This window comes from Falco punctatus (assembly GCF_963210335.1).
Source record: "Falco punctatus genome assembly, chromosome: 6".
Taxonomy (NCBI): domain Eukaryota; kingdom Metazoa; phylum Chordata; class Aves; order Falconiformes; family Falconidae; genus Falco; species Falco punctatus.
Window position 1 is genome coordinate 57,285,987 of NC_137585.1, and position 24,648 is coordinate 57,310,634.

The window sequence follows — 24,648 nt, forward strand, 5'->3', positions numbered from 1 at the left end:
TCTTGACTGCATGGAATTTATTTTTATCTTGAATAATTATATACTCAGTTTTGATTTGTATTGCTGTGGCATCTAGAAGCTTAAGGTATGCACTAGACTTATCAAATTTAGCTAAATACACAGGAAATTTTAAAAAAGGTATTTTTCCTCCCCAGTTTATTGCTGGCAGATTGCTGGTAGAAAAAAGAGGTAGGAAGAAAGATTACAGATGGAAAAATTATAACGATTACAGATTCTGTGATAAAACAATTCATCCAACAAGTTCTGCTTTTGTCTTCCATAGTCTTTTAATTTTACAGAAAACGAGTCAAGGGGCAGGGCAGTTAAAATGAGAAACTGCAGTTAATTGAAGTTAAAAAGAAATAGTAATGTATTTTTGTTCCCCAATTTTAAAAAAATAAATCTAAAATTTGGAGATTTTCTTATGGGGCCATCATTTAGCATTTTTCGAATAATACTTCCACAAATTTTGTCACAACCAAGCACAAATAGCTCTTACTCATTAATTCTGGTTTTACTAGCTGTTTGTTGCTTTTGAAGTTGCCCTAAACTGATGTACAGTGAAGTGGCCTGTATACATCAGTTGAACCAAAATATGAATTCAGTATGTTTCATGATATTTCTGTCTTGTTTTTAGTGGATCAGATGTTCTGGGAAGTTATGCAGCTGAGAAGAGAGATGTCACTAGCAAAACTTGGCTATTACAAGGAAGAGCTCTAAATCTTTTTACTTCTGCGTGTGCATGAACTTCATTGAATATACATAACTAAAATTGCTGAATCTGTCACTTGGTATTTATTTCCACAAAGTGGGTCCAAGATCTTTCTCCTTTTGCAGATGGCACTAAGAAGTACTGTGATTGTTTTGAACTGAGCTATGCTGTATATGCATACATATAATACTTAGTTGAACAAATGTGGTAAGCACTTGCAGATGTATTAGTGATTGTAATTTACATTTAAAAACAAAACTTCTGATTAAAGTGTTAGTCCAAAGCATTGTTTGTCTTTTGTTCTTTGTGATGCAGAATGATGTGAACCTCCCTGATAAGTCATTCCAAAATGTAAAACTGAAGTGATTTTATGAAGAGGGAATAAACGCCTGATGTTTTCTTCACTGTAGAGCTTGGATAGGTATATGTGTATCTCTATGCATGTATGCCAATACAGTTAACAGACAACTGGGAGAACTTGGATGACTTTGAAGTGCTGCTTTCCTGTATTTTTCATTTTTAAAACTATGTAAGAAGAGAAACATGCATAGTAAATCTGGGTATCTTGTCTAAAGGAGGTTGCTTTTCAAACATCAAGGAACATTAAATTACCTTGGTCACTCTCATTAGAAATCTGTCCTGACCCCTATCTGACTGCTAAAACCTTTCTTTTCCCTTCTTAATTGTCTTTTTAAATAAATAGAAAGAAATAAAAAAATAGAATCTTTTCATTCCTTTAAATGATTTTTTCCTTCCTGCTTTTTGTAGGATTTCCAGTTTCTGATATTTTGTACATCAATTTCTCACAGCTGTCCTTGAAACTGGAAAATATCCATTATGTGACAACTTGAACATGCTGCTGATAATTTCCATATAATGTTATCAGTTTCTTCACACGTGCAATTTGATACAAAGGGACCCAAAAATAGGATCATGGCTTCCTAAGGAAGATGCTTTTTCTGTTGGATTGCTGCTTTGGCATTTCACGTACAAGTGGTCCTTCTTCCCTTGGCACAGTCCAAGCTGAAGGCAGACAGTTGATGAGGTTACAAGGACCACAGTTGTGCGTACGTACCAGATATGCCATGTACAAGCCTTTTTTGGAAGAAAACACTAGGTCTTGGTTGTGACAGCCATTTATCAATTACAGGTAAGATTAAAGCATTGGCAGATAAATTGAAAAACATCGGAAGTAAACCCAAGTTTATATAGTTCTTTTAACAAGAAGCATCTTAGTGGGTACAGGTTTCTTTCCTTTGCTGCTGAACAACCCAATGTGATTCATCACTGTCTTATTGGAGTGTTCTCCATTTTTATAACAGTAAATAGACTAAGCAGTGAAATTTAATACCATACTTGGGTTGCTTGTATGCCTGAAACCACTTTGTAAGCCTTGGCTTTGACCAGGCATTTCAGTGTTAAGATTAAAACAAACAACTGAACCAAAATATTTTACTCTAGTAATGGAATCTATCTAGCCTGTGCTATTTCATACAGACAAAATACTTTTATCAATCTCCTAATACTGTGTACTACCTCCTATTGTAAAAAGCTGGAAGAATCCTACCTTAAACTGTTAAAGGGTTGTTTATTCTTTCAATAATGCTACGGAAGTCTGATTTTATTCACTCTTGGAAAACAAACTGTATTTGTTGGTGTTATGTTTTACGTTAGGCTCGTAAACGCTTCCTAAATGATTGTTAATTGTGTTTACATAATGAGATGGAGCAGTTTTCAGGATTAGCTAACAGTAGGTAAATCATAGCTGGTAGTTGCTGCTATTCTGACTTAATCATTTACAAGTGTTGCTCATTCAAGCAGAGAGAAGGGTCCTTTCTATACATGATAATGTTGAGACACAAATTGTATCTAAAGTTTATAATGCTGAAGTGATTTTCTTCTACTAGGGACTATACGTGCATCCAGTGTAATCTCAGTAGTGATGACTGGCTCAATTACATCAACATCTGTTAAATACTGATTGGCTTGCTTCTGTCTTCAAGTCCCTTCCCCAAAACTCTTTTCTATATTTTCAATACAAGCTGCCTATCATGGGAAAACTGTGTTCCTCTGAGTGCTTGGGGCTTGTAAAACCTGTGCAACAGCTACTTGTTTGGTGAATATAACTACTTCAGGAAATGGCCTTATTCCAGATTTCGTCATTGAAGCTGTTGTTCATAACCAAATGCCTCTTACAGATGCCCATTCAAAATGTCTGAATGTTTTCCTCCTGTTTGCTTAGGGCTGACAGAACAGGCAATTTTCAGTGTACAAAGATCAATTTAAGAAAAGTGAAATAAGGTTTGCTGCTAGCCTTAGAGGACCTTTGTTCGTTGTTCAGCTTTCCTGTATGTTTTTTAGTGTTACTGTAGACAGTTTGTAATTTAATTTTGTTAATAATAATGATGTAGAAGTTCTGTTTATCTATAATCAAACTGCTGAGGTGATTTTTTTTTAAGAGCAGTTGGATAGTCTGATGCTCAGCTGCTTAAATTGGGTAGTATATATGGTGAAAGTGGTGATGGCTTTTTGCGCTTTCATTTGATTACTTATTGCTTTCATCAGTAGTATTAATTACATCACCTGTATGAAAGTACAGAGACAAATAATTTTTATTGCTGCATTTTTTGCGCATGTGTAATTGTGGCTAGTATTGGGACCAAAGGTCCTTAAAACAAGAACACCAGACATCCTGAACGGAAGAGATCACATCACCCTTGGTCTTGCCTCAAAAGCCTTGTCAGATTTTGCTTTACATGTAGTGGAGCTGAAGTATAGCCCTGGCTGTAGTTATGGAGGAATGAAATCAGCTTGGACAGTCATTGGAACCTGTGACAAAACCATGTGTTCCTTGGCATATTCATAATCATCTGGAAGAGAGAACGGTGCGTTTTTTCTCAGTGGAACTCTTCAAGCAGTAGGAAAGCAAAACACAACACTTCTGCTGGCTTTTCATGGATGTGGTGGGAGAAAATGAAGCCTTGCAGCAGTTCTTTGAAGGTAAGAGTCTTAATTTTAAGAGGGTGTCTTAGCAATTTTTGATGGCAACAAAAATATAGGACTTGTTTGGGGCTAACTGAAGTAGAAAGGAGGCAGAAAAAGAGCCCTGAAACTGCAAGGTCTATTTACACAAAGCTCCTGTGTAAGGCAGTGCCAGAGTGAAATGGTACAAATGGTACAGATGCGCTGCAGTGCCCTTTTGTTTGTACTGTGGCCAGAAGACCAAAGGGAAGGTGGACCCAGCAGAGCCTGCAGTATTGCTGACGTAATTGCCAGGAAGAAAAATAGGGAAGTGGCTGAGGTCTGCTTGCAATTTATCACTTCTGACACCTTAGCAAGTTTCATCAGGTTAGAGTGCTCCTTCCCTCCTTCATCATCCCACGTCAGGTTAAAGAGGGTTTTCTTTTCACTAGTATAATTCTGAAATGGCCTGATTACAGCTGGTAAAATGGCAGTTGCGGCAGTACCATGGGGATCCTTCTGAGAAGTTAAACTTGGATTTTTTTGTCTTTTGCCTGGGATCTGTCCTGCCTTTTTTCCCCAAGACATTTTACATTCAAGAAGGTCCTATTAGTCTCTTGTCTTTCTTTTGCACACAATTTACGTTCTAATAGATTCTGTGATAAAACTGCATTTCTCAGGCCCTGCCATAACATGATTCAAAATGGTTGTTCGAAGGCTTATGTATTAACTTTTTTACTAAATCTTTTCTTTCCCTTCCAGTTTACACGTTTCATTATTTTTTAAATATAATCTTTCTATACTAAGCTTCTATTTCTGTGTTTTTCCCCCTTTTATTACCTGTGCCAGTATTAATGGGATACTGATCTCAAGTAACGGAAAACTACTATTTTTGTTTTGGATAATGTGGACAACTTTTGTTTCCCTGCATTTAATTTTTATTGTGCTAAAAACCCTGATATTTCCCGCCCCCCCTGGCACTGTTGGCCTCTCTGAGAGGTGGCAACTCTCACTTTTGTATTTTAATTTCAAACTAGGAAATTAAAGATTCTCCAGCATTGATCAAGAAAATGTATTTAAGCTAAGAAATTTAAATCAGGGTGTCACAACCTAGGACTACTAGGCAGCAAATATGTTGTTTCTAGACGTTAGGAAATGCATACCATGTTTCTTAAGTTCACCTTAAGTCATGGAGATCAAAAGCTAACAAACTATTGACTATTTAACAGCCAAGCAATGCAGTACTTGAACGAATATCTTGATAAAAACAAACATTACGTTGCTGAAAGAAAAGCCAAAATAGTGTTGGAAATAACATAAAAAAAAAAATTTTCAAATTTTTTTAGGAAGTAACTTGGAAAGCAGGACTTTGTAGGGTGTATGGGTTAGGTTCGGTTGCTTTTTCAACAATGACACTGATGGTAGAAGGTATCCCAGAGATTTTGCCTATCTGAGCTCTTTAACTAGAATTACTAATTGTAATTGCAGAATTATTAATTGAACTCTTTTTAGAAGGTAGTTTGGCAGAACATCTGTCTGGGCCAGCATGAGGGGGAGAAGCCCTATTGATTCCATTTAATTGCAGGAAAAATGAAACATCTTAGGGGTTATGTTCCTTCAGTACTATCATGTGGCCTCTGCTGTATAGCCCTAGAAAATGACAAAGGTCTGTTGGCAGGGATGCTGTCAGATGGCTCCATTTCATTATCTGCACACTGAGATTAGATACGTGTCAAGGCTACAAGAGCTAATCATTCATTCAGCATGGAGTAGCTGGGCTCCTTTTGCTGTTAAATGGTAGGTGAATCTGAACGGGGTGCGTGCTGATATAAAGCAGGGTTTGCACCCTTTCCAAGCAGGAGCTGGCTTCGCTGAATGTGAAGGCCAGCTTTAACTGGTGGCATCTCTACAGCTTAGCACTGCAGCTTGAGGGTTGGCTTTATAATGCCACCTCATGAGGTAAGAGCAATAAATTGCTAGTGCTAACTTGGTGGCCTCTGAGATTAGTTATGGCAGTGTTAGAACATTTGTCTTTCAAGGCTATAAAACAGCTCAGTCCTGTAATATCAAGTGGAGGATGCTGCCACTGAGGAAGTCTCTGCTCTGTCAGTCACTCAGATTTGGCTTCCAAATGTATCAGCTGGCAGCTAAGCACATTTATAGATCTGTTTTGTAAGATTATTTGAAACTCATAAACAAAAAGGATCCCACTTTCCCTGTTGCTTTAGTTCCTTCCAGCACAATTTGTTTTGACACTGATTAGTAAGATAGTCACATTTGCAATATTGAGAGGGGGCAGTCTGAAAGTTTTTTCGAAGAAAATGAGTAATGTTTAACTGCTGATCACTTCTTTCAATAGGTAATAGACCTCTTAGATTAGATATGGCTCTGCCTGGGATTTGACCTTGGCTTTTTCTCATTCAAGTAAATGGCTTTTCTCTTATTGTGTAGATGTTCTGGCAAGTTCTTGTCTTTTTTTGTTGTTGTTGTTGTTGTCTCATTTCACTCCCACACGAAAGATTTAATCTTCAATGCAAATTTTTTTCTATGATTTCTATTGAAATTAGTATATTTAATTAGCCATTTGTATTTCAGAATCGGTCACCTCATCAGCTCCTGATGAGCTCTTCTGCCTGTCTGTGTAGCAGAGCAGTCCATTTTTGCTGATGTAATCAAATTATGGATTGAGAAACTCAAATGAAGGCCAACCTACTTACGCTGTTAAACTCAGTTTTCTCTTTTTTTGACATTGTTGGAAGGTACATTGAGGTGTCTGAATCTGTGTGTTTGGTCTCAGTTCTCTCTGTGATCTAAAGAAGTCTTTGTGGAATCGCCACCTCTCTGTATACTGATGCTCCTGTATGGATAACATGGAATACAGTTTAGAGCTCTCGGTAAATAAATAAAGCCGCAGAACAAACATGCTGTTAAGTACAAAACACTTAAAACCCAAAGGTGTTCTGTACTATCTTAAGGATGAGAGACTGAAACAGGAGTAAAAGATTAAATGATAAATTTAAAATATTTAAGGTAAGATTTGTTTCTCTGGCAAATACTACTTTTGGGGAAAATCCCAACTATCTTGACACAAGCTCGTTCCTTACCACTTGGAGTTATAGGTGTTCCTGGTGTTGAATAACCTAGACTGTGATACATCCCGGCTGGCTGCAGCTACAGCTGTTTCGTCCTTAATCCTTTCCTGTTTATTGCTGCCATGTGCCCAAGGTCCATGTCTGTAGCTCTGCTGGCCGAGCAGCTTTCGTCAGTGACTCCAGGTCTGTTCCAGTCAAAATGAACTGGACTATCTTGAACAATTTAAATAGTGACCAGTACTTGGGGTCCTTTAGCACAAAAGAAGTTAAGGAACTCTATAAGCCCTGTAAGTAGTACTTACCTTAGTGTGAGTCAATGAAGTTTAGCTGGACTTTCCACTGAGCCTGTACGGTGGAGCTCGTAAAGTGCTGGGGCCTGTTTTAGTGGTAAAGTATCTTCAGATGAAAATCAGTTACTAATTCTCAAGCAGTTGCAAGGGTTTGTAGCAAACATCATGAATTTGTCCTTTCAGCAAGCAGGAATTACTGAGCAGTGCCATTTTTACATCTCAAGTTGTATTTAAGGAATGCTCTCCGTATAGAGTAGCTGGTGTTTTAACACAGATGTTCCTACAAATAGCTGGACTTAGCTAGGTGCTTCCTGGCATCCTCTTTTAATGTCAGGAAATGATCAGTTTAGTATTGATTTTTTAGTCAACACTAGAAGTTTGACAGAATATTTTATTGGTTGTGGACTGAATTTATGTTTGCGGAAAGAGCACTCCAGTAGCCTGGTTCTCCGGGTACTCCTTTGAAGAGCGATGGTTGTGGTTCAAGCCAAATTCATGACTGTGTGTGTCTTCCTTTGAAACAGCTGCTCTGTTAGACATAAAACTTATTGCAAGGAATTTCTGGTTTTCTGTCCCGCACCCTTCACTTTGCATTTAGGTACTACTGAAAAGCAGGCAACTGATTTCAGTGCAGACACATGTAAGGCCTGCATGGAAGTGTTGGGAGAATTAATCAAGGCAGGTTATTCAGGGATTGAGACTGTTGGCTACGGGACTATAGAGTGAAGCTTGGGAGCCAGGTGACGAGAGCCTGGTGGCTGCAGGAAAGGAGAGGATGTCTGCCAAAGAGAGATACATGAAGCAAGCCACTGCCAGATTAGGAGGCTTGAGTTCAGACTGCTCCTTGGGGGCTAGGAACAAGGACAGGCTAGGGGGGAAGGGACAGGGAAACAGAAAGCCAGTGGTAGAACTGGCAGGTTTTAAGCTTCAGGCTGAAGGGGACAGAACAACAGAATATCAGGTTTATGAAGAAATGGGGAAAAAGTCATATGCTGCCCATGACCGCAGTCTCTGTTCTGCAAACAGCTGTGTATGAAGCCCCAACTGCAGTCCTGTGTCTTGGCCTTTTGTCTTCATCAGTCTCTTGGATACCTGGCAATCCTCTGCACAGTGACACTAAAGCTGAACGTGTCACTCAGTGCAGAGTCTTCCCAGGGATGTCTGTGCACATTTTGGTGTGGAGTGTGGCCCAGGAGCAGAGATCCCAGAGCACAAGCTGATAATCAAGGCTCCTGACTCCACACATCCCCCAGCAGCTCTTGGCTGGGCCCGCGGTCCTGCACGGGAAGCGGTGTGTTCCCGGTGCCTCTCAGCAGGGCTTGTCCCACAATGTACACACAGTGCTTTGCTCCTGCAGCCACCTAACACCCAGGTGATCAGACTGGCTTGCATGCTACCCACCCATGTCTGTCACAGTACTCGCTGTGACCATGTAAAACGCATACCACCATTTTAAATAACTTTGCATATGACCTAACGGTGGTTCCTCTGCTAAAACAGATGCCAATGCAAGCAGGTGATGCCACTGACCTGGAAAGTACGTTCAGAAAGAAAGGATAAAGTTCTACAGGGCAGCCAAAGGTCCCAGCTCTTCTGTGCACCTGTACTGCAAACTTTTGTTAATGGTGGCCTGTCTTCTTCCTGGTGTGCCACCTCCCTCTTCCAGCACAAAATTACTTACTCCTTCCTTCCCTTCCTATCCGTTTAGCTGTTTCTGCAAAGTGGAGAGGTTAAGAGAGAATGATACGTATCGCAGTTGTCATCACTTAGCAGCAGTTAATCTCTGGACTGTGGGATGCCCATGTTAAATGCCCTGACCTTGTCTGATTCATAGCTGTACTTCAAAAGAGCTTGTCTCTGACCTCGGTCAAAATAAAGAATTCCTGGTTTTGTGGTACAGGAAAAAAAAATAATCATCATCTTTGTATCTGACCTTTGGCTTCAGGAGAAGTGTTTGAGATTGAAGGGGGATATCCTAAATTCAGACAGGTCGGATTCTCATCTTTTCATTCTTAAAGTTTGTGGAAGGCTCTAAGGAAAGCCAGGCTCTTTTGTATTCTCAAGCTGGTTTTGCGAAGTGCTTTGTTGCTACTTCAAGACTTTCCATGTTACAGTTTTGCTGAGGCAGGTAAGTATGCTGCACCTACTGACTGTTCATCTCTGACGTGCAGAGGACAGGTTCGTATACGTTGCCGATGTGTTGGGCTGCAAGGCTCTACCAATAGCACACCTGCAAGCTGCTCTCTCACAGTGAGAGGCAGCCAAAATCAAGCCTGCAGCAGTGATCAGCAAATGATGCCTAGATTAATCTGAGATCGCAAAGCAATTCAGATGTTTATTAGCAATGCGAATTTATGTGTTAAGGCAGACACATGAGGGAATTCCTGTGCGAGGTGGTGGAAGTGGATTTTTAGATGGTGCTTGTGGTTAAGTAATGTCTAAACACTGGATCAAGAAGGAACTGTCAGAGACATCAGGAAAAGAAGAAATTTTATGGTATGACTTCTTACCATGCACATGTCTGATGCTAGTACAGTGAGAAGACAGTAAAAGCACCAAAGGCACTTGCTGCTCTTGTGCTCAACAGCAGTGATTAACCGTTTGTGCCCTCAGACTCTGCTGCAGGGCTGGGGGCATTGGTTGGTGCCCGCCGCCGAGATGTGCAGGTTAGCCCACTTCACGCCGCGTGGCTCCTGTGCCTCGCTGGAGTGAGCAATGTCCTTCAGTGTCCTGATCTTGTTTGCCTTCTGACTGGTCACACCTATATTTACGTAAGGTGTGCTGGAGAGGTGGGGAGCCTACGGAGTACTGCTGTTTGGTTTGGGTTTAGGAGTTCCGCCTGACTTTCTACAAAAGTTGTTATGAATTCCAGACGCTTTATCATCATAAAAATCTGTTTACAGCCTCAGTTACTCAGCAACTCAGGACAAAGTACCGAACCTTTCTATTCATTAATACATTTGACATGCTAGTGGCCTGGGTTTTGGGGGAGAATAAAAAACCACCGATCAAACATTTCAAAAGCTGCTTTTGTGCTTTCTTTGCACTCTGGATGGTGGTTTTCTAAACTGTTTCAGAAAGTCACTTGCGGTACTAATGCAGAAAGTGGATCTGTGTGAGCCAGTGTCTGAGCTTTGACCAAATCACCTGTTTTGATCCCAGTGTAACATAGTGTGACGTTTCCCAGCTGCAGGCTGGGGCCCTTCATCCTCTTGCTGTGGTAATTCACCAAAGCCTTAATGCTATGCATGAGCTGGTGTTCACCTGATGCTGCTCAATCTTCTTCATCTTCCCCTGCGCTTCCTTGTTTGTTCTGCATTTCCCATCATCCTTTCTCCCAGTGACTAAACCAGAAGCATAACCCAGCTGTTACACATGAGACAGGACAGATCTGGTTTTCCTTTGCGTAGAAGAGCATTACTCAGCATTACTTAGTCTGAAGTACTGATGATTCCCTCCAAGTTCTACTCTCATAACTTGTCTTTTTGCTATCTTTAATTTTAGGGCAAGATGTCCATGGAGCCTTGGAGAATCCCATGGTGGATACAACTATGTTGGAAGAATTCATCAGTAGTGATGTAGAGTTTGGAACTTTGTAAGTATTACAGTGACATGTACTTCTCCTTAGCAACATCTCTGAGACTTTTCATTAGTGCCACGATAAAACCTGAATGCACCAGTCAGACCTGAAATCTGAATTTCAAGAGGATTGTGGCTCTCTTGATATTGTTACTTGAAGCTGCGTAAGATGGCTTGGAAAAACAAATGACAGACCATAATGGAAATAAGTTTGTCTTGTTCAACAGAATGAAAGATGATGAAGTCTGGGATAATTCACAACTGTTATGCTAATGGTGACATTAAATGCAAAGCTGTTATTTTAACATTCCTGTAAGTGCTAGTTTAGTGTTTATGTACAGAATAAGTGATATGTGAGACTAATGTATAATAAATTGAGAGAGTAATGTAAACCTCCCAATCTGAGGGAAGCTAGGCTACTGTTTTTATCCTAATGCTTCATGCAGAACAGAGGAACTGGCCATTAATCTCTTCTGAGACTAAGTTTGAGCTACAAAGGGTGGTCAAGCGTGGAAAGTTGTGCAGCATGCGTCTATCAGAGACTTCAAACGCAAGTCTTTCATCTAGATGACTGTCGTTCAATGCAATATATTATTAACGGGCTGACACTTGCACTTGCCAAGAAGCAGAGCAAGAGGGGATGTTTTTAAAATAATGAAATGGGATTTTTTCATTCCGGACACACTCAGCAGTACATGTTTGTTTACAGTGGCTGAATAGGCTTCTACCTGCTCTAAATCATGACTGATGAATTGATTCTCTCTGCCCATGCTGTAAAAGTAAAGAATGAAGTGGTTGTATATAAACATACATAACCTTTGTTTTCAGAGTGGCTAAACATGTTTCAGGTTAAACAGATTATATGAGAATTTTAAAATGTTATTCTTTTGCTTTTATACACAAAACACAGCAGAAATATAAATGTGTATATATATGCTATAATGTAGCTTAGGTATGTTAGATATTATAGTTGCAAAGCTATGCAGTATTTACATACAAGAAAAGCTACTATGGGTTTGAAGGCTCAACAGGATTTTACACCGATACATCAGTCATATTTCATTAATTATGGGAACTTTTACTGAATCATTAAATCTCTAAAATTATGAAGTATTTGTCTCTGTTACAGACTATTTATGCATAAGCAGAATTAAATCTTACAAAGGAACTTGCCAAAGCATGCCCAAGGAGAAAAATATTGCAAGACTCCATATACATATATTAAAAATGCAGATCAACATCATGGCACATGCAATATGGAATGCATAATGCAGTGAAAAGGGTGGCATGACCACCAACATCTTGGGTGCATCTGGAAGTGTCCATTACAGTTTGTCTTGCATCAGACAGACCACTGGCATTACATTTATTCTCTTATACCACATGTGAAGTGCCATGTGATCCCCCATCTTTTCCTACAGCAATAGCTTGCTCTTGAGCAGTGAAAGAAAAAGGGTTGCCAAGTCCTTTCCTAAGCAGGCATTTAATTGATATGCTATGTCTATAATACAAAATATAATACAGAATATTTTTTTCTCAAAAAGCACAATAACAGTTTCAGTAAAGTTCTAACTTGGGAGACATATCCCTAATACCTCTGTACTTTATGAATGCCTTCCTCCTCCTAGAAAGTGTCTGTGTTTTACTGAAGTACTCTAACTTAAAGCAGAAATTGAGTACCCAAGGCAGCATTTGAAACCAGGAACATGAACTGAATGTGCGGAGGGGAAGTTTTAGAGTTTTATGGATGTATCTTTTTAAATTATACAAGGCACATCTTGAATTCAGTAGCTATGGATCAAGTATCCCACAGGAAGAAAAAATACTTTCAAATGTTTACTAACTCTCTTTATTCAAAGTTGAAAACAATGTTTAAAGCAGTAGACACTATATTTAAAAGCATCAGAAAATCTGTTTTGAAGAAAATAAAAGATTAGAATTATCTTATTATTATTAGAATAATATCATTCTAAACCAATTTATTTTTTAAGACTAATCATGTAGTTGAAGCTAACACAAACTGCAGGGTTGTGGCTGTAGCATGTCAGAAAACCAACAGTAATAGCATTATGAAAAACACAAGAGCATGTCAAAAGTAATAGACCGACCAAAACTGAAACTGTTCTCCTTCAGACCACTTAAAATTGGAAATGCAAAACCTGAACTGGAAACATTAGAATGAAAATCAGGTGATGGAAGTTTTCCATTGACGCTCGAAAATATTTGCTGTATATTTGGGAACATGTCTTTTCTGAATAGGAGAGCCCCTTTAAGCAATTTTATTTTTATTCAACTTCTGCCAGAACACTGGGCCTTAGTAAAGTGCCTCACTATGTTCCTGTCATTCTTTCTCTGCTCTAACATTTTTAGCCTAACATTCATCTTAAGCACTTGTCTTTCAGGTAGTGTTTCAGGGCAGTGTTTGAGCCTATAATTCATAGGAATACCTGAAAGGGTTAAGAGTCCGTTTCTTGAACCTCCATCTATTCCTAGTGTAATAGAGGAATCCTCTGTAGTTCCTTTAAATGGCAGCAAGATGGCAAAGGATTTTTTCTCCTTTAATCTGTTTTGAAAGCACCATCATGAACTGAAAAACTTGAAATAAAAGATGTGACAGATCTGTACCCTCAGCTGACTGGAGGCAGAAGCATCAGTTCTCTGTAGCAGTCTTGTTGATTTAGGATGCTCCTATTTTTAATCCAGAAGGAATGAAGTGGTTTTGCTACATAGCGTGGGAACATCAGCTTGTTGCTGTGAGCTACTTGTGAAAGACTTGGTGTAGCTTAAACTACGGTGTAGTTCTAGGTCTGACTTTAAGAGTAATCCTTTACACAATGTCTAACAGAAGCAGTGCTGTAAGTGTGAAAGCCAAAGAGAGTAGCACAGGGGGATATAACTAAAGCACATGTACCGCAGAGTAAATAACCAAGAACCTCCTTTCAAACCTCAAGCATGTGAATGGGCTGAGCTGTTGAAAATAAAGCCCTTGGTGTCAGCTGCACACAAAGGAGCACTCACTTCCCATCTGAAAACTGGGAGAAAGCGGCACAGTAAAATATGGGCTGGCACATTCTTGTACGGAGCACTGTGAAGTTCTTTAGAAAAGAATCAGGAGAGGTTGTGTTTTCAGAGATTTACCTGTTATTTACCTTTCACCAGAGTAACAAAAAGCAGTGAACATTAAAAAATCACAGAACACACTCAAGCTGTCTGGCATTCCACCATGCCTCCTCCAAGCCAAGGGTGTTTTAAAACATAAATTTCTCCTGCCTGGCTATGGGGTTTGGCAAGGAGGTGGCTGTGGATCACAGGAAATTTCTTGGTTCCTAGCCAGGATTCTTTTGTCATGCCTCCAGTCCCCAGCTCTTGTAATGACCGCGACAGCGTCACTGCTTTTCCTACCCCACTGCACCCGTTCTCTGTAATGGTCCTGCTGGGGGTTTGACGATGCTGTGCCACACAGGGTGCCTGGGTTTTCCTCCTGTACAGTGCTGATTGCCAGCAGCACCGAGCTGCTACAGAGGTGGCCAGGCTTTCCAGTCCATAGAATGTCAACTGGGAGACCAGTCTCTTGTGCGTATAGCTCTACAGAGCGGGAAGCAGCCCAGCTTCTGCCTGCATTTCGCATGGTGCAGGTTACTCGGCGGGGGTTGGGTGGCAGGTGACACGGGAGCTGGCGGTCGACGGAGCTGCACTTTGTGAGCACCCTTTGTCCCGGGCAAGACAGCTTAGACTCAAGAAATTTTTACTTTAATTTGTTACCAATTAACGCAAACTTTTGACCACTGACTCATGTATTGAGAAAAAGTGAATGTAACCAATGAAACGCTCAGTGGAACATCCTTCTTCCCCCGGCTTTTTCGAGGCCCCGTCCGAACCGCGTACTTCTCCCTCCTTCCTACTCCCCCTGCGGCCGCCGCTGCTCGCACCCGGCCCCTCCCGCTGCCGACGGTGAGTGGGGCTGCGGCGGTGCGCAACGGCTCCTCCTGCCCGCTTCTCACTCGTTCTCCTGGGCCCCGGCGCCGGTCGCTCACGGCCCGCAGGCCCCTCGGGGCGCCTCCGCCTCAGCGCAGCCCCGGGCCGCAGCCGCCGCCGCAACCGGCCCCGCGGCGCTGGGACACCGCCGCTGATTGGCGGGCTGAGGCGGGAGCCGGCCGCCGCTGATTGGCGGGCTGAGGCGGTGGCGGGGCGGGGCCGGCTGGGGGCGGTGGCGGGAGCCCAGGGCCGCTGGCTGGCAGCCCGCCCCCTCCCCCCCGCCGGGCGAGCGCGCACGGCTGGGGCTTCATGCCGGTTTCAGCAATGCGGCGGGATTCTGCCAAGTGACAAACTCGGGCCCTATAAGTAATCCCTCAGCCGTGGTGTTGGCTGAATGGCACGTCTTCTGTGAGGAACGAGGGGTGTGGGTTTTTTTTGGTTTATTTTGTTTTTGAAACTTTTCCTCCAGGAGCCTGTTAGTACTCTTGATTTTCAATTCTTTTGTGATGTAGGTGCGGAAGATACTGATTAACTGGTTCCTCACTATGTTCTTCCAAGTGAAACTGTTACGTGTAGTGCTGAATGGAGGGAAGGTAGCTTGTCACCTGTGGAAACCCCAAGTGAAGCTTCTGGATTTTTTTTTTTTTTTGGGGGGGGGGGGGAGTGTGTTTGTGAGTTTGTAAAAGCCTTTGTTTCAAACCGGGCATCTGCCTCCAACAGGCGTGGCAGCCCCTGCCCCCCTGGGCGGCCTGTCCTGCTGGGTCAGGCACCAGGGGAGAGCTGTGGGCACCTGGCAGGGACAGAGAGCCAAACCAGGGCCCTGCCGGCCCGGCTGGTGGGTGAATCTAACCTGTAGTCTAGAGAGAGTGAATTTAAAGCCCTTGTGAGCTCTGTGTGTTCTGAGTCGCCTGTTGGCCTGAGGTAACTGAGGAACTGCTCTTAGGAAGGGAGGACTGAAGTCGGTGGGTTTTGGAGGGGGGTTTAGGCAAGATACTGGCAGGGGCGGGCCTTCCTGCATGGGGGAGAGGTGGCAGGCCATGGAAGGTGGTCTGATGCGTACGTGATGTTGCTCCTGTGAGAAGGGGCAGCAGCCATGGTGAGCAATGCTTACTAAAGACCCTTGTCAGTAGCCTGGTGGTCCCCCTCCAGCTGCTTTCAGCGTTGCCTCGTGGTCATCCTCCATATCTCCTCCCAGTTGAAATTAAAATCTCTTTTTTGTCCCTAGGCAAAGCCAGTTGCCAGACTCCCCACCGGACTCTGGATCGGAACCATGTTCTCCGCCACAGCTCCAGAGTAGGTCACATGAATTTGGCCTCTCCCAAGCTCATAGGAAGGTCTCCAGCTCCCTTTCTTTGTCCTTACTTTCTTGTCTGTTTACTTGCAGCCCCGTGGTATGAAGCTATGTGGCCCAGTGGGCTGCAGCCTCCACTCCCATGCCCATCTGCTGTGGCACCCAGCAAACTTCCCTGCAGGTTCACAGAGACTTACACTGACCCCAATGCCAGTGGGCATCCTTGCACCATCCCCCAAGGCTGCTGCCTGAAGACAGAAAATGCTGTGACTCCTTGGAATCATTCTGCATCCTCCAGCTGTTTGGGTTTTAATTATTCATACTTTCAGCCAAATGCATCTCAAATTTCTGGGTAAATGATAAAGCTTTTGTGCAAAGGATGAGACAGGTACCAAAAAAGTAGAGCTTGTGGAAGACGTGGTTTAAGACTGGTGTAAAATCCCTGTGGATGTAGGGTTTTCCACAGGATGGCAGTGTTTAGACGTTTTTGAGACACTTGTGGTTGAGGTTTCTTTAAACACCTTGATTGAAGTTAAGATTTGAAATAGGAATGGATTTCAGTTTTTAAAATGTTAGAGGCCTAAGGAGGGATCAACAGGTGCTTCATAACTGGATTATTAAAGTGTTCAGGTGTTTTGCAGTACCTGTTTTAGGCATTTGTCCATGAGGACCTTGTAAGTATTCTGACAAGTGGCATGAGAGAAAAAAAAATAAATTGTCATATCTATGCAGGAAGTGAAATGGTATTCATATGCTATCTGCCATATTCACCTACCAGCATATTGTGGACGCTTAATTTTTTTAAAATACATTGGCTAGTGCGAGCATCCAACCATGATACCTAGTAAGAATGGATTGACTGGTGCACAACAGAGGGGGACCTCCCTGGTTATGGGAAGAGAAATGTGAATTCATCAGTGTTAGTCCTGGGCTTGCAGGTGCTCTCTCTCCTGTACAGAGCTCAACTACATGTTACATGTGATGTGGGGGAAGGAAGCTGGGCCTGGGTTTCTCAATGGAGCTATTTGTGTTCTTTGTTTTCCAGTAGAAGGTGCCAGTTAGTCAAAATCATATTACTTTTTGAGGGGATACTTTGGTTATTGGAATTTAAGATACAAAATACTTTTTGACTAAACATGGAACTTTGGAACAAATCCAGTAAAAGAGTAGCAGTTAACGTGGTGGGCAGGCTTTTCTTCTACTTGCGGAGAAACCACTTAGTTTGACTTCCTACTGGGCCTCACTGAGACCTGGAGTTTGGCTTGGTTTTTTCCCCATGCAGAAGGAGTGACCATCTGTTGGGATATTCTAGTTTACATTTTATAGTATCAAGACTTTGGAATAAGATTTTTTTCCCTTTGCACAAAGGAGAATTTTTTGAAATCTCATTTCCTGGGAAAGGGGGAAACTGTTACCTAGCAGTTGCCCCTTGAGATCTCTTTGTTAACACATTTGTTTAACTGCTACTAGTGTTTTCTGTGTAAAAAAGGGAGAGTTCAAGCTTTGTGCAGTACACCAAATGCACCATTCAAGATAAAGCTGTGATTTTAATGCAAATGTCAGGAAATAGTAAAACCCTACCACTTCTGTACTGTGTAAATTTTTAAGAAGAGATCAACTTCTCTATTCATATGAAAGAAATAATCTCATTTATGTTTTGGAAGGAAAAATTGCATAATTCAGTTTTAAAAAGCCAACAGTAATTTCATTCTTTGGGCGAATCAGAATTTGAATAACACTACAGTTAGAATGAAGTATGTTATCATTCTGTAATATCTATTTAAACTTATTATAAATGAGTAATGCAGTGTGTGTTTTTAAAAAAGTATTTCTGCAGCGTCAGGCAAAAAAAGGAAGCTCTCGCAATTACTGGGAGATACCACTGATTCTCCATTCCGGTCACAGGACTTCAGGCAAGGTAAGCAACTGCGTGAAGATGAAATTTAACTTTTCATGCCATAGACAAGTAAATATTTTAAGAACAGAGCTCCTGTTGGCTCTGAAAAGGTAGCAGTATTAACAATATGTACTCCACTACCAGGTTTGGAGTGATTTACCTTTTCAGTGTTTTTGAAAACCAGGATCTATTTATATTTGGTGAAGGGAGAAGCAGTGATACAGGTTCATGTTTCCTGAGGACTCTCTGAATGAATTATTCTGCCCTTCTCCATGTGTGAGCCTGCAGTACACAGATGATACCATGCTCTGCTGACTTTGCTTGGTGCTAAATTGACCAGGCAAGGAAACCATCTTGGGTCAGCTTAACAGGGAATTAATGTAGTGGACGAGCAAACAGACTGCAGTTTCCCTTTATCATCTCAACTCCGTATTTTTTCTGCAGACTGTATCCATGCACGAGCTTGGTAAAAGCTGTGTGTTCTTCCCCACCCCCTCCTGAAATTAATTTGGTATACTGTTTCATCAAGCTAAAAATGCTAAGCTTATACCAATTGATATTAAAAACGCTTATCAGGTGTGTACAGAAATGGATCAGCTTCTGTGAACTGTGAGGCTCTCTGCAAGTGAACAGTTTGTAATGAACAGTTTATCTGAGGAATTTCACCCTTGTCTGTTAGTGGAAAATCTGAGAGTTATTTGTTATTTCTTCAGAGTAAGTTATTTTTCAGCATTAAATCAATCTTTTAGAACACTTTTTAATGAGTAGCAACTGGATTTAGTAGGTTACTTTTCCTTTGGTATCTTTTATTTGATCAGTGTTGCTTGATTGTGACTAGTCCTCCAAGTCTACCATGGCTAGAAATAGAAGACAAGCAGATGCTTCTCTATCTAAAATGGATTTTTTTTTTTAATACTTAAAGGCACAGCTTTGAAATGCACTTTCCTTGGGAGTCACTGTTAATAAAATTTCATTGACACACATGCTGTTGGAAAAAGAACACAGCCATTGTTACAAACAGCATGGGGATAATTTAGAAATGTGTGAATTTCCTTATGGGGTGGGGGTGGGTGGGGGAAGCTTTTTTGATATTTTCCCTCTGCTTTTTAAAAAGCCAACAGTAATTTCATTCTTCGGGCGAATCAGAATTTGAATAACACTACAGTTAGAATGAAGTATGTTTCTGTATCATTCTGTATGAAGTACCATTCTGTAATATCTATTTAAACTTATTATAAATGAGTAATGCAGCGTGTGTTTTTAAAAAGTATTTATACAGCGTCAGGCAAGGAAACCATCTTGGGTCAGCTTAACAGGGAATTAATCTAGTGGATGAGCTTGGGCCTGAAATGATTCTGTAGGTTCTGTCTTACTGTGCTGCCACTGGCTGTTGATAGTTCTCAGCTTATATGCTCCATGCCATAGTTTCTCCTGTCCTCACTGTACTCCATTTATCTGTCTCTCTATCACATTCTCCTGTGACTTCATAAAATGTATAATATTTCAGAGAATTATGGTTGACCCTGTCTATCTCAGAATGCTATAACGTTGGGTCAGAAAACATTAATGAGTCAACCAGATATAGTGGTGAATGTGCTTGGTATTGGAAAACTGCCTTCTGCTGTGGGATGAAGTACCTGTCGCAGTGAGTTGGGGTATATTCAGTTTAAACCTGTCATAGAGAGAATGGCAGACTTATGTAATTATTTTGCTTAATTGCTTCTTGCTTCACACATTGTTGCAGATTTACAGTAAAATGCTTAGATTTCCTTTTTTTTTTTTCTTCCCAAATGAAACTATCCATCCTTTTGGAAAGAATAAAAATAGGAAGTGCTACTTGTGTAATATTTTGCAAATCAGGAACGCTGAAAAACTTATTTTCTAGGGTAAGAGAATAGAACACAAACTTTTGGAATAACTGCAAAGGACAATCAGGTTTAAATATACATGCAATGTATTTGTGCTTTATATGTATATATAAATATATTTATTGAAATACTTATGCAGGATTTTTGGCTAGTCACAAAAGTGGTATCTGAATTGTCACTATCTCTCTACAGCAACTGTTAAGGACTGTGCTGCTGAAATGCAAGAATATGACAGTGATGGACAGAACGCAGCTTCGGAGAAATGCTGTCAAGCTCTAACGTGGCAACCGTATCAAACTTCTCAGTGGAACAGCTTATTTAACTCTAATTATGAAAAACTGTAAGCACTGATGTTTGCACTTGGAAAACGTGGCTTCTTGTTGGGTTTTTTTTTCTTGCTGGTATTGTAGTTTTGTAGGAATAAATGACATGTATGTCATCCCTTGTTCTTATTGAAAATAAGACTGGAGAAGGAGATAAGTGGGCATGATGGAATATGAACTTGCAGATATATCAGATAAGCAGAACTTTAAATACTGGTTGAAATTCATGCCAGGTTTTCTGATTTTCCTTTTGGGATTTAAGGGCAAAAGAAAAATAAGTTATTTAAAATATCTGTAATTTTTTGTTTATTTTGTCAAGCACATTCAGGCAAGTAATTACTGAGCATATGGCACCTTTCCCTCTAATGGCCTAAAACATTAAAGAAAAATGGAAATGGAAGATACCTGTATTACTTCTGGGCCCATATAACCTAGACTTTAATAACTATAGACATATATGTAGAATGTGCAACTGTTTAGTCAAAGATTTAGAGTTTTCGCATATAAATCAGAACTGTAAATGTTTTTTTTGGCCACATGATCTGGGAAAGGTCATTCCAAGTTCACTTTACATCTCTGGTTTACTCCATTCTAGTACTTAATGATCCCTTTTAGCAAAACCCCTTCTACAGCAGCCTGGTCAGTTCTCCAGGATTGATGTAAACGATTTGTCACTGCCTCCACAGAACTTAAATAGCATAGTAAATTTTAATGTTCCTCTAGCCCAACCTGCTAAAAGCTCTCGTGGGAATTTGGAGTGTATCAGTGTTGTTGCTGGACAATGACGTTCCCTGTTTGTGCCACGGTCATAGAGGGGCAGTACACATCTTAGCGTGTCACACACAGCCCTCCTTCTAAGGTATTGACATGACAAGAGAGCAGACAGCTCACTGTCCACACCTTTCTACTCCTTTGGAGCTGGATGGGCCAAGAAACCTCCAGCTCTGTGTTATAATTGTCATTACAATATTAATGTTTATAAATACAATACAATAAAAAACTAAATGGATGTGGCTTCCGACTCCTGTTACGCTTTCAGTCAACAACTGCCTGACAGCTGTGAGCTGAGCCAATTACTTGTTGGTTCCCATATACTTAAAATTGAGGCTCCAGAGTCACATTTCTCAGTGGCTTGTGTCAACAAAGGCAATGTGATGCTGAGCATTAAAGCATCCAAGTACATGTATTGTTGCCATTAATGTGGAAGGGGATTGAGATATTATTTGCAGAGAAAATTAGTGTTACTTTTAAGTGAGGTCAATGGCAGTGCCTTTGTTCCAAGATGCACTGTAATTATGGCACAGATTTTGTGAGTAGTGATCCTGTATTTTGTTAGCCTCATAGAGCCATGTGGTTATCACTCCTCAGTGTGGAGGCATTGGTCCTCTACCTTAAAATTGCTGTGCCCATTTTAAGGGCAGTTCTCAGGTTAATTATTTTCCATTTTATTAATCCAGTATTTTAACCTTCTGATTGTTTCCTTTTCACAACAAACTGCTGTTAGCTGAGGTTGATTCATTAGAAAAGGTTACTGTACCATTATTTATGCCCTGCATTATGTTTGCTTGGCACTTTCTTAGCTGCTTGCCCCATTACTATTGTGGTTGGTAGGAATCTGTTCTGAAGATGTCTAAAGACTCAAATTCTGATTAGAAAGAGGAATTTGAAGTGTATTTCTCATAGAGAAGTTTGTGTGACAGGGATATCCCTTGCTACCTGAAAATTCTTCCAAGTTTTACTGTACTGCTTGGTAAGACTGATCATTCTTTGTGTGATCAGATCAAAGTATGTATTTGCTCTTAATTACTGTGACATACTCAGAAACTGGTAAATGTGAAATTCCTCTTTGGGAGTCATTGTTCCAAACAATTCACCTTGGAGAAACGGAAATTTGTACTTTTGCTTCTCAGTCTGCTTGCCTGAGTGTAAGCAAATACTCTAAAATTGCTTTAAAAGTACCAGGTAATGAACTTTCTTCACATCTAAATCTGAAAAACAATGCCTTTCCCTACTATGAAATGCACACATTTCCTATGTAAATAAAAATAATTGCCAGTTGTAGGAAGAAACTGAAGAAATTTTGCTTCTTTGGTGGTTTGAGGAGATGGTAGGCACTTCACTATAATTTTAAATATGAATTAACATACGACTTAGCAGTTTTGAAATAGTTACAAATTAAGTAGCTTTCTTTTTATTCCATGTTCCAGATAATGAGTGATTGTTTGAAAGGGGATTTTTTGTTCATAATTTATGAAAAGATAATAAAATCTGTACATTTCTTGGGAAGTCTGTACATTCTGATTTTTCCAACTAATAATGTGCAAATGAATGGGTGAGCTCTAAAAAGCCATCATCAGTAATTGTGTTAATGAGAGGTTCTCAGTAGCATCAGACAAGATCATCATTATCAAACTTTCATTAGTGAGAAAAGCCAATGCTCATGTAAGAGAACCTTGCCATGTAGTCCTATTATTTCAGAATTATTTGTCACTTAAATCAGAGGACTGGAAACATTGTTGGGATGGTGAGTTCACTGGCTCTTTTAAAAAGATCTTTTGATGCCTTTCCTTGTTTGCTATGAATCATAAGGACAGAATGCTCTTTCTCTGTGAGTGACAAATTAGCCCTTCGAGTGAAAAGAAGTGGGTTTCCTTAAGATTTGGTAGGAGGGACAACACTATTAATGAGAGTTTAGTAGTCATCTGACCAGAGGTCAGTATCGATAGCTTTTTTTTTTTAGCTTGAGTAAAGCCTTATTGAATCCCGGCAGCTTCTGCAGAAGCACTTGGTATGGGAATTCAGGAACAAAACAGGGAGTCTTGCTCACTCATCAGCATGTTGTTGTCTGCAGCACTAGTTCAGCTCTGTTGGTTATAGCAATGTTGTAATGAATGCTTGAATACACTAAAAAGTTTCTTTGCACTTTTAGGTGCACAGAGTTCTTTTATACCAGATTTGTAAGTGAGGATTATGTAAGCTTCCCTGTCTCTGGTTTACAAATATTTTGTGTGTCAGACTAGAATTAGAGTATACCTTATATGCATTTTCAGTTTTACACCTCTAAGATGCTAAGAAGAAAATACTAGCAGAACTGGTGATTATAAACATGTATTTTGGCTCCCAAAAATCAGATGGATTTTCAGACCACATAAAAAAAAAGAACTCAAGATGTCACTCAAATATGCCTGTACTTAAAGTTGCTATTTTTTCTTCTTGTTTTTGTAGACCCACTGTAGGATATCGCATCGTCACAGATAAAGGATTTAATTTTTCGACAACAGATGATGCCTTTGTGTGCCAGAAGAAGAATCATTTCCAAATCACAGTCCATATCAGAATCACTGGACATCCAAAATATGTCAAAACTCAGCTGGGGGGGAAACCAATAGAAAAGTTTTACTTGAAAGCTTTTGGAATAAAGGCAAGTATTTATTCTCTTTATTAATTTTAATAAGTTAGTATATGATTATCCATAGAATAAAGTAAATAATTGAAAAGAACTCTTTTCTTAGTAATTTTTGACCAAGAACTGACAGAAGAGAACGCTTTTAAGTTACTAGTGACTTCTGTTTGGAACTGTTTTGCAAAAAGAGTGATGTCTGATGGATGCTTTTGCTGATATATGCTGAAAGATGTCATGTTTGCCTGTTTGCCATGGTTTCAGTGGCTTCCCTCTCTTTGGCTGAAATTTTGTTCCCTCTGTGGGTAGTGCAGGGGTGTCAGCTGGTGTGTAGGTGGCCAGTCTACCCAATGGTCAAAAAGATGTGTTGAAAAAAGCAATTCACAGAGCAAAGAAAAAGAATCAAATCTGTTTCTCCTGAACAGTTCATGTGCAGAAAACCAACAAAATTTCCCCATTTCTTCTTGCCCGGCTTTCCATTTTCATTTTAAGAACCAAATTCTTCCCAGCCAATATGGGTTCTCAAGCTTGCATATACAGAAGTAGTAGAAAATTTTAATCTTTCTGAAAGATTTTACTAGTTTTTTTACTTACTACCAAAATTCAGGGTTTTAAAAAATCCATGTAGCTTTTAAAAGGCAGTTACTACCAGCTTTGCTTAATGAAAAATGCAGAACCCCCCCCACCATTCCCATCTGAAGCAAAGTGCTGTGTGGTACCATTCCAGAAAGATACAGAAATTTACATTAAAATAACTTACGGAACTACCCTGCATAGGTTCAGTTCTCATGTTAAATATGTACATTTATGCTTTGGGGTAGAATGAGCCAATAACAGTATAAATTCAGAAAGCATTTTTTCTTTTGCAAATTAATGCATGACTTTTCCTTTTTTTTTTTTTACTTCTTATTTTTTTATTTCTTTCAAAAGAAAGATTTGGGTCTTCAGACTAGCTGTCAGATATCAATTGATCAGGAGCCAGTTCCTGCATTAATTTCTATGTAGTGCCATGAGAAATGAGAGAGCTTTCATGGTTTCAGACACAGTTTGCCTATTAATTTCTATTGCAAATGTTATATGTTTGAAAATTTGATATTCTTGTCATTTTTTGAAAATTCTTTTTTCTTCATAGGTGGAAGCTCCAGATCAAACAGTTGCTATTGAACAGTCTCAGTCAGATCGAAGCAAAAAAACTTTCCATCCTGTTAAGTAAGAATTTTGAGAAAAGTATTCCATTTTATTTCAATACGTGATTAGCGT

General features: G+C 40.2%; 2 protein-coding genes across 4 annotated transcripts in view; both read left to right on the forward strand.

Moving 5' to 3' along the window:
- The window catches only part of RAB3IP (RAB3A interacting protein), a 42,083-nt gene extending 33,115 nt beyond the window's left edge, over positions 1 to 8,968 (forward strand). For 2 of the 3 annotated variants that reach the window (XM_080391132.1, XM_080391133.1), the window contains one exon: positions 638 to 995. In XM_080391132.1, coding sequence (XP_080247258.1) covers positions 638 to 720 — 83 coding nt within the window. In that variant the 3' untranslated portion in view covers positions 721 to 995. Of the gene's footprint in view, positions 1 to 637; positions 4,746 to 4,849 lie in introns of those variants that run through there. The other variant, XM_080391131.1, reaches the window with a different exon arrangement.
- MYRFL (myelin regulatory factor like) overlaps positions 3,644 to 24,648 on the forward strand; it is a 47,916-nt gene continuing 26,911 nt past the window's right edge. The window contains exons 1-8 of the mRNA XM_080393450.1: positions 3,644 to 3,712; positions 10,560 to 10,650; positions 15,835 to 15,902; positions 15,994 to 16,252; positions 17,727 to 17,818; positions 19,858 to 20,005; positions 23,214 to 23,409; positions 24,521 to 24,597. Coding sequence (XP_080249576.1) covers positions 3,667 to 3,712; positions 10,560 to 10,650; positions 15,835 to 15,902; positions 15,994 to 16,252; positions 17,727 to 17,818; positions 19,858 to 20,005; positions 23,214 to 23,409; positions 24,521 to 24,597 — 977 coding nt within the window. The 5' untranslated portion in view covers positions 3,644 to 3,666. The remainder of the gene's footprint in view (positions 3,713 to 10,559; positions 10,651 to 15,834; positions 15,903 to 15,993; positions 16,253 to 17,726; positions 17,819 to 19,857; positions 20,006 to 23,213; positions 23,410 to 24,520; positions 24,598 to 24,648) is intronic.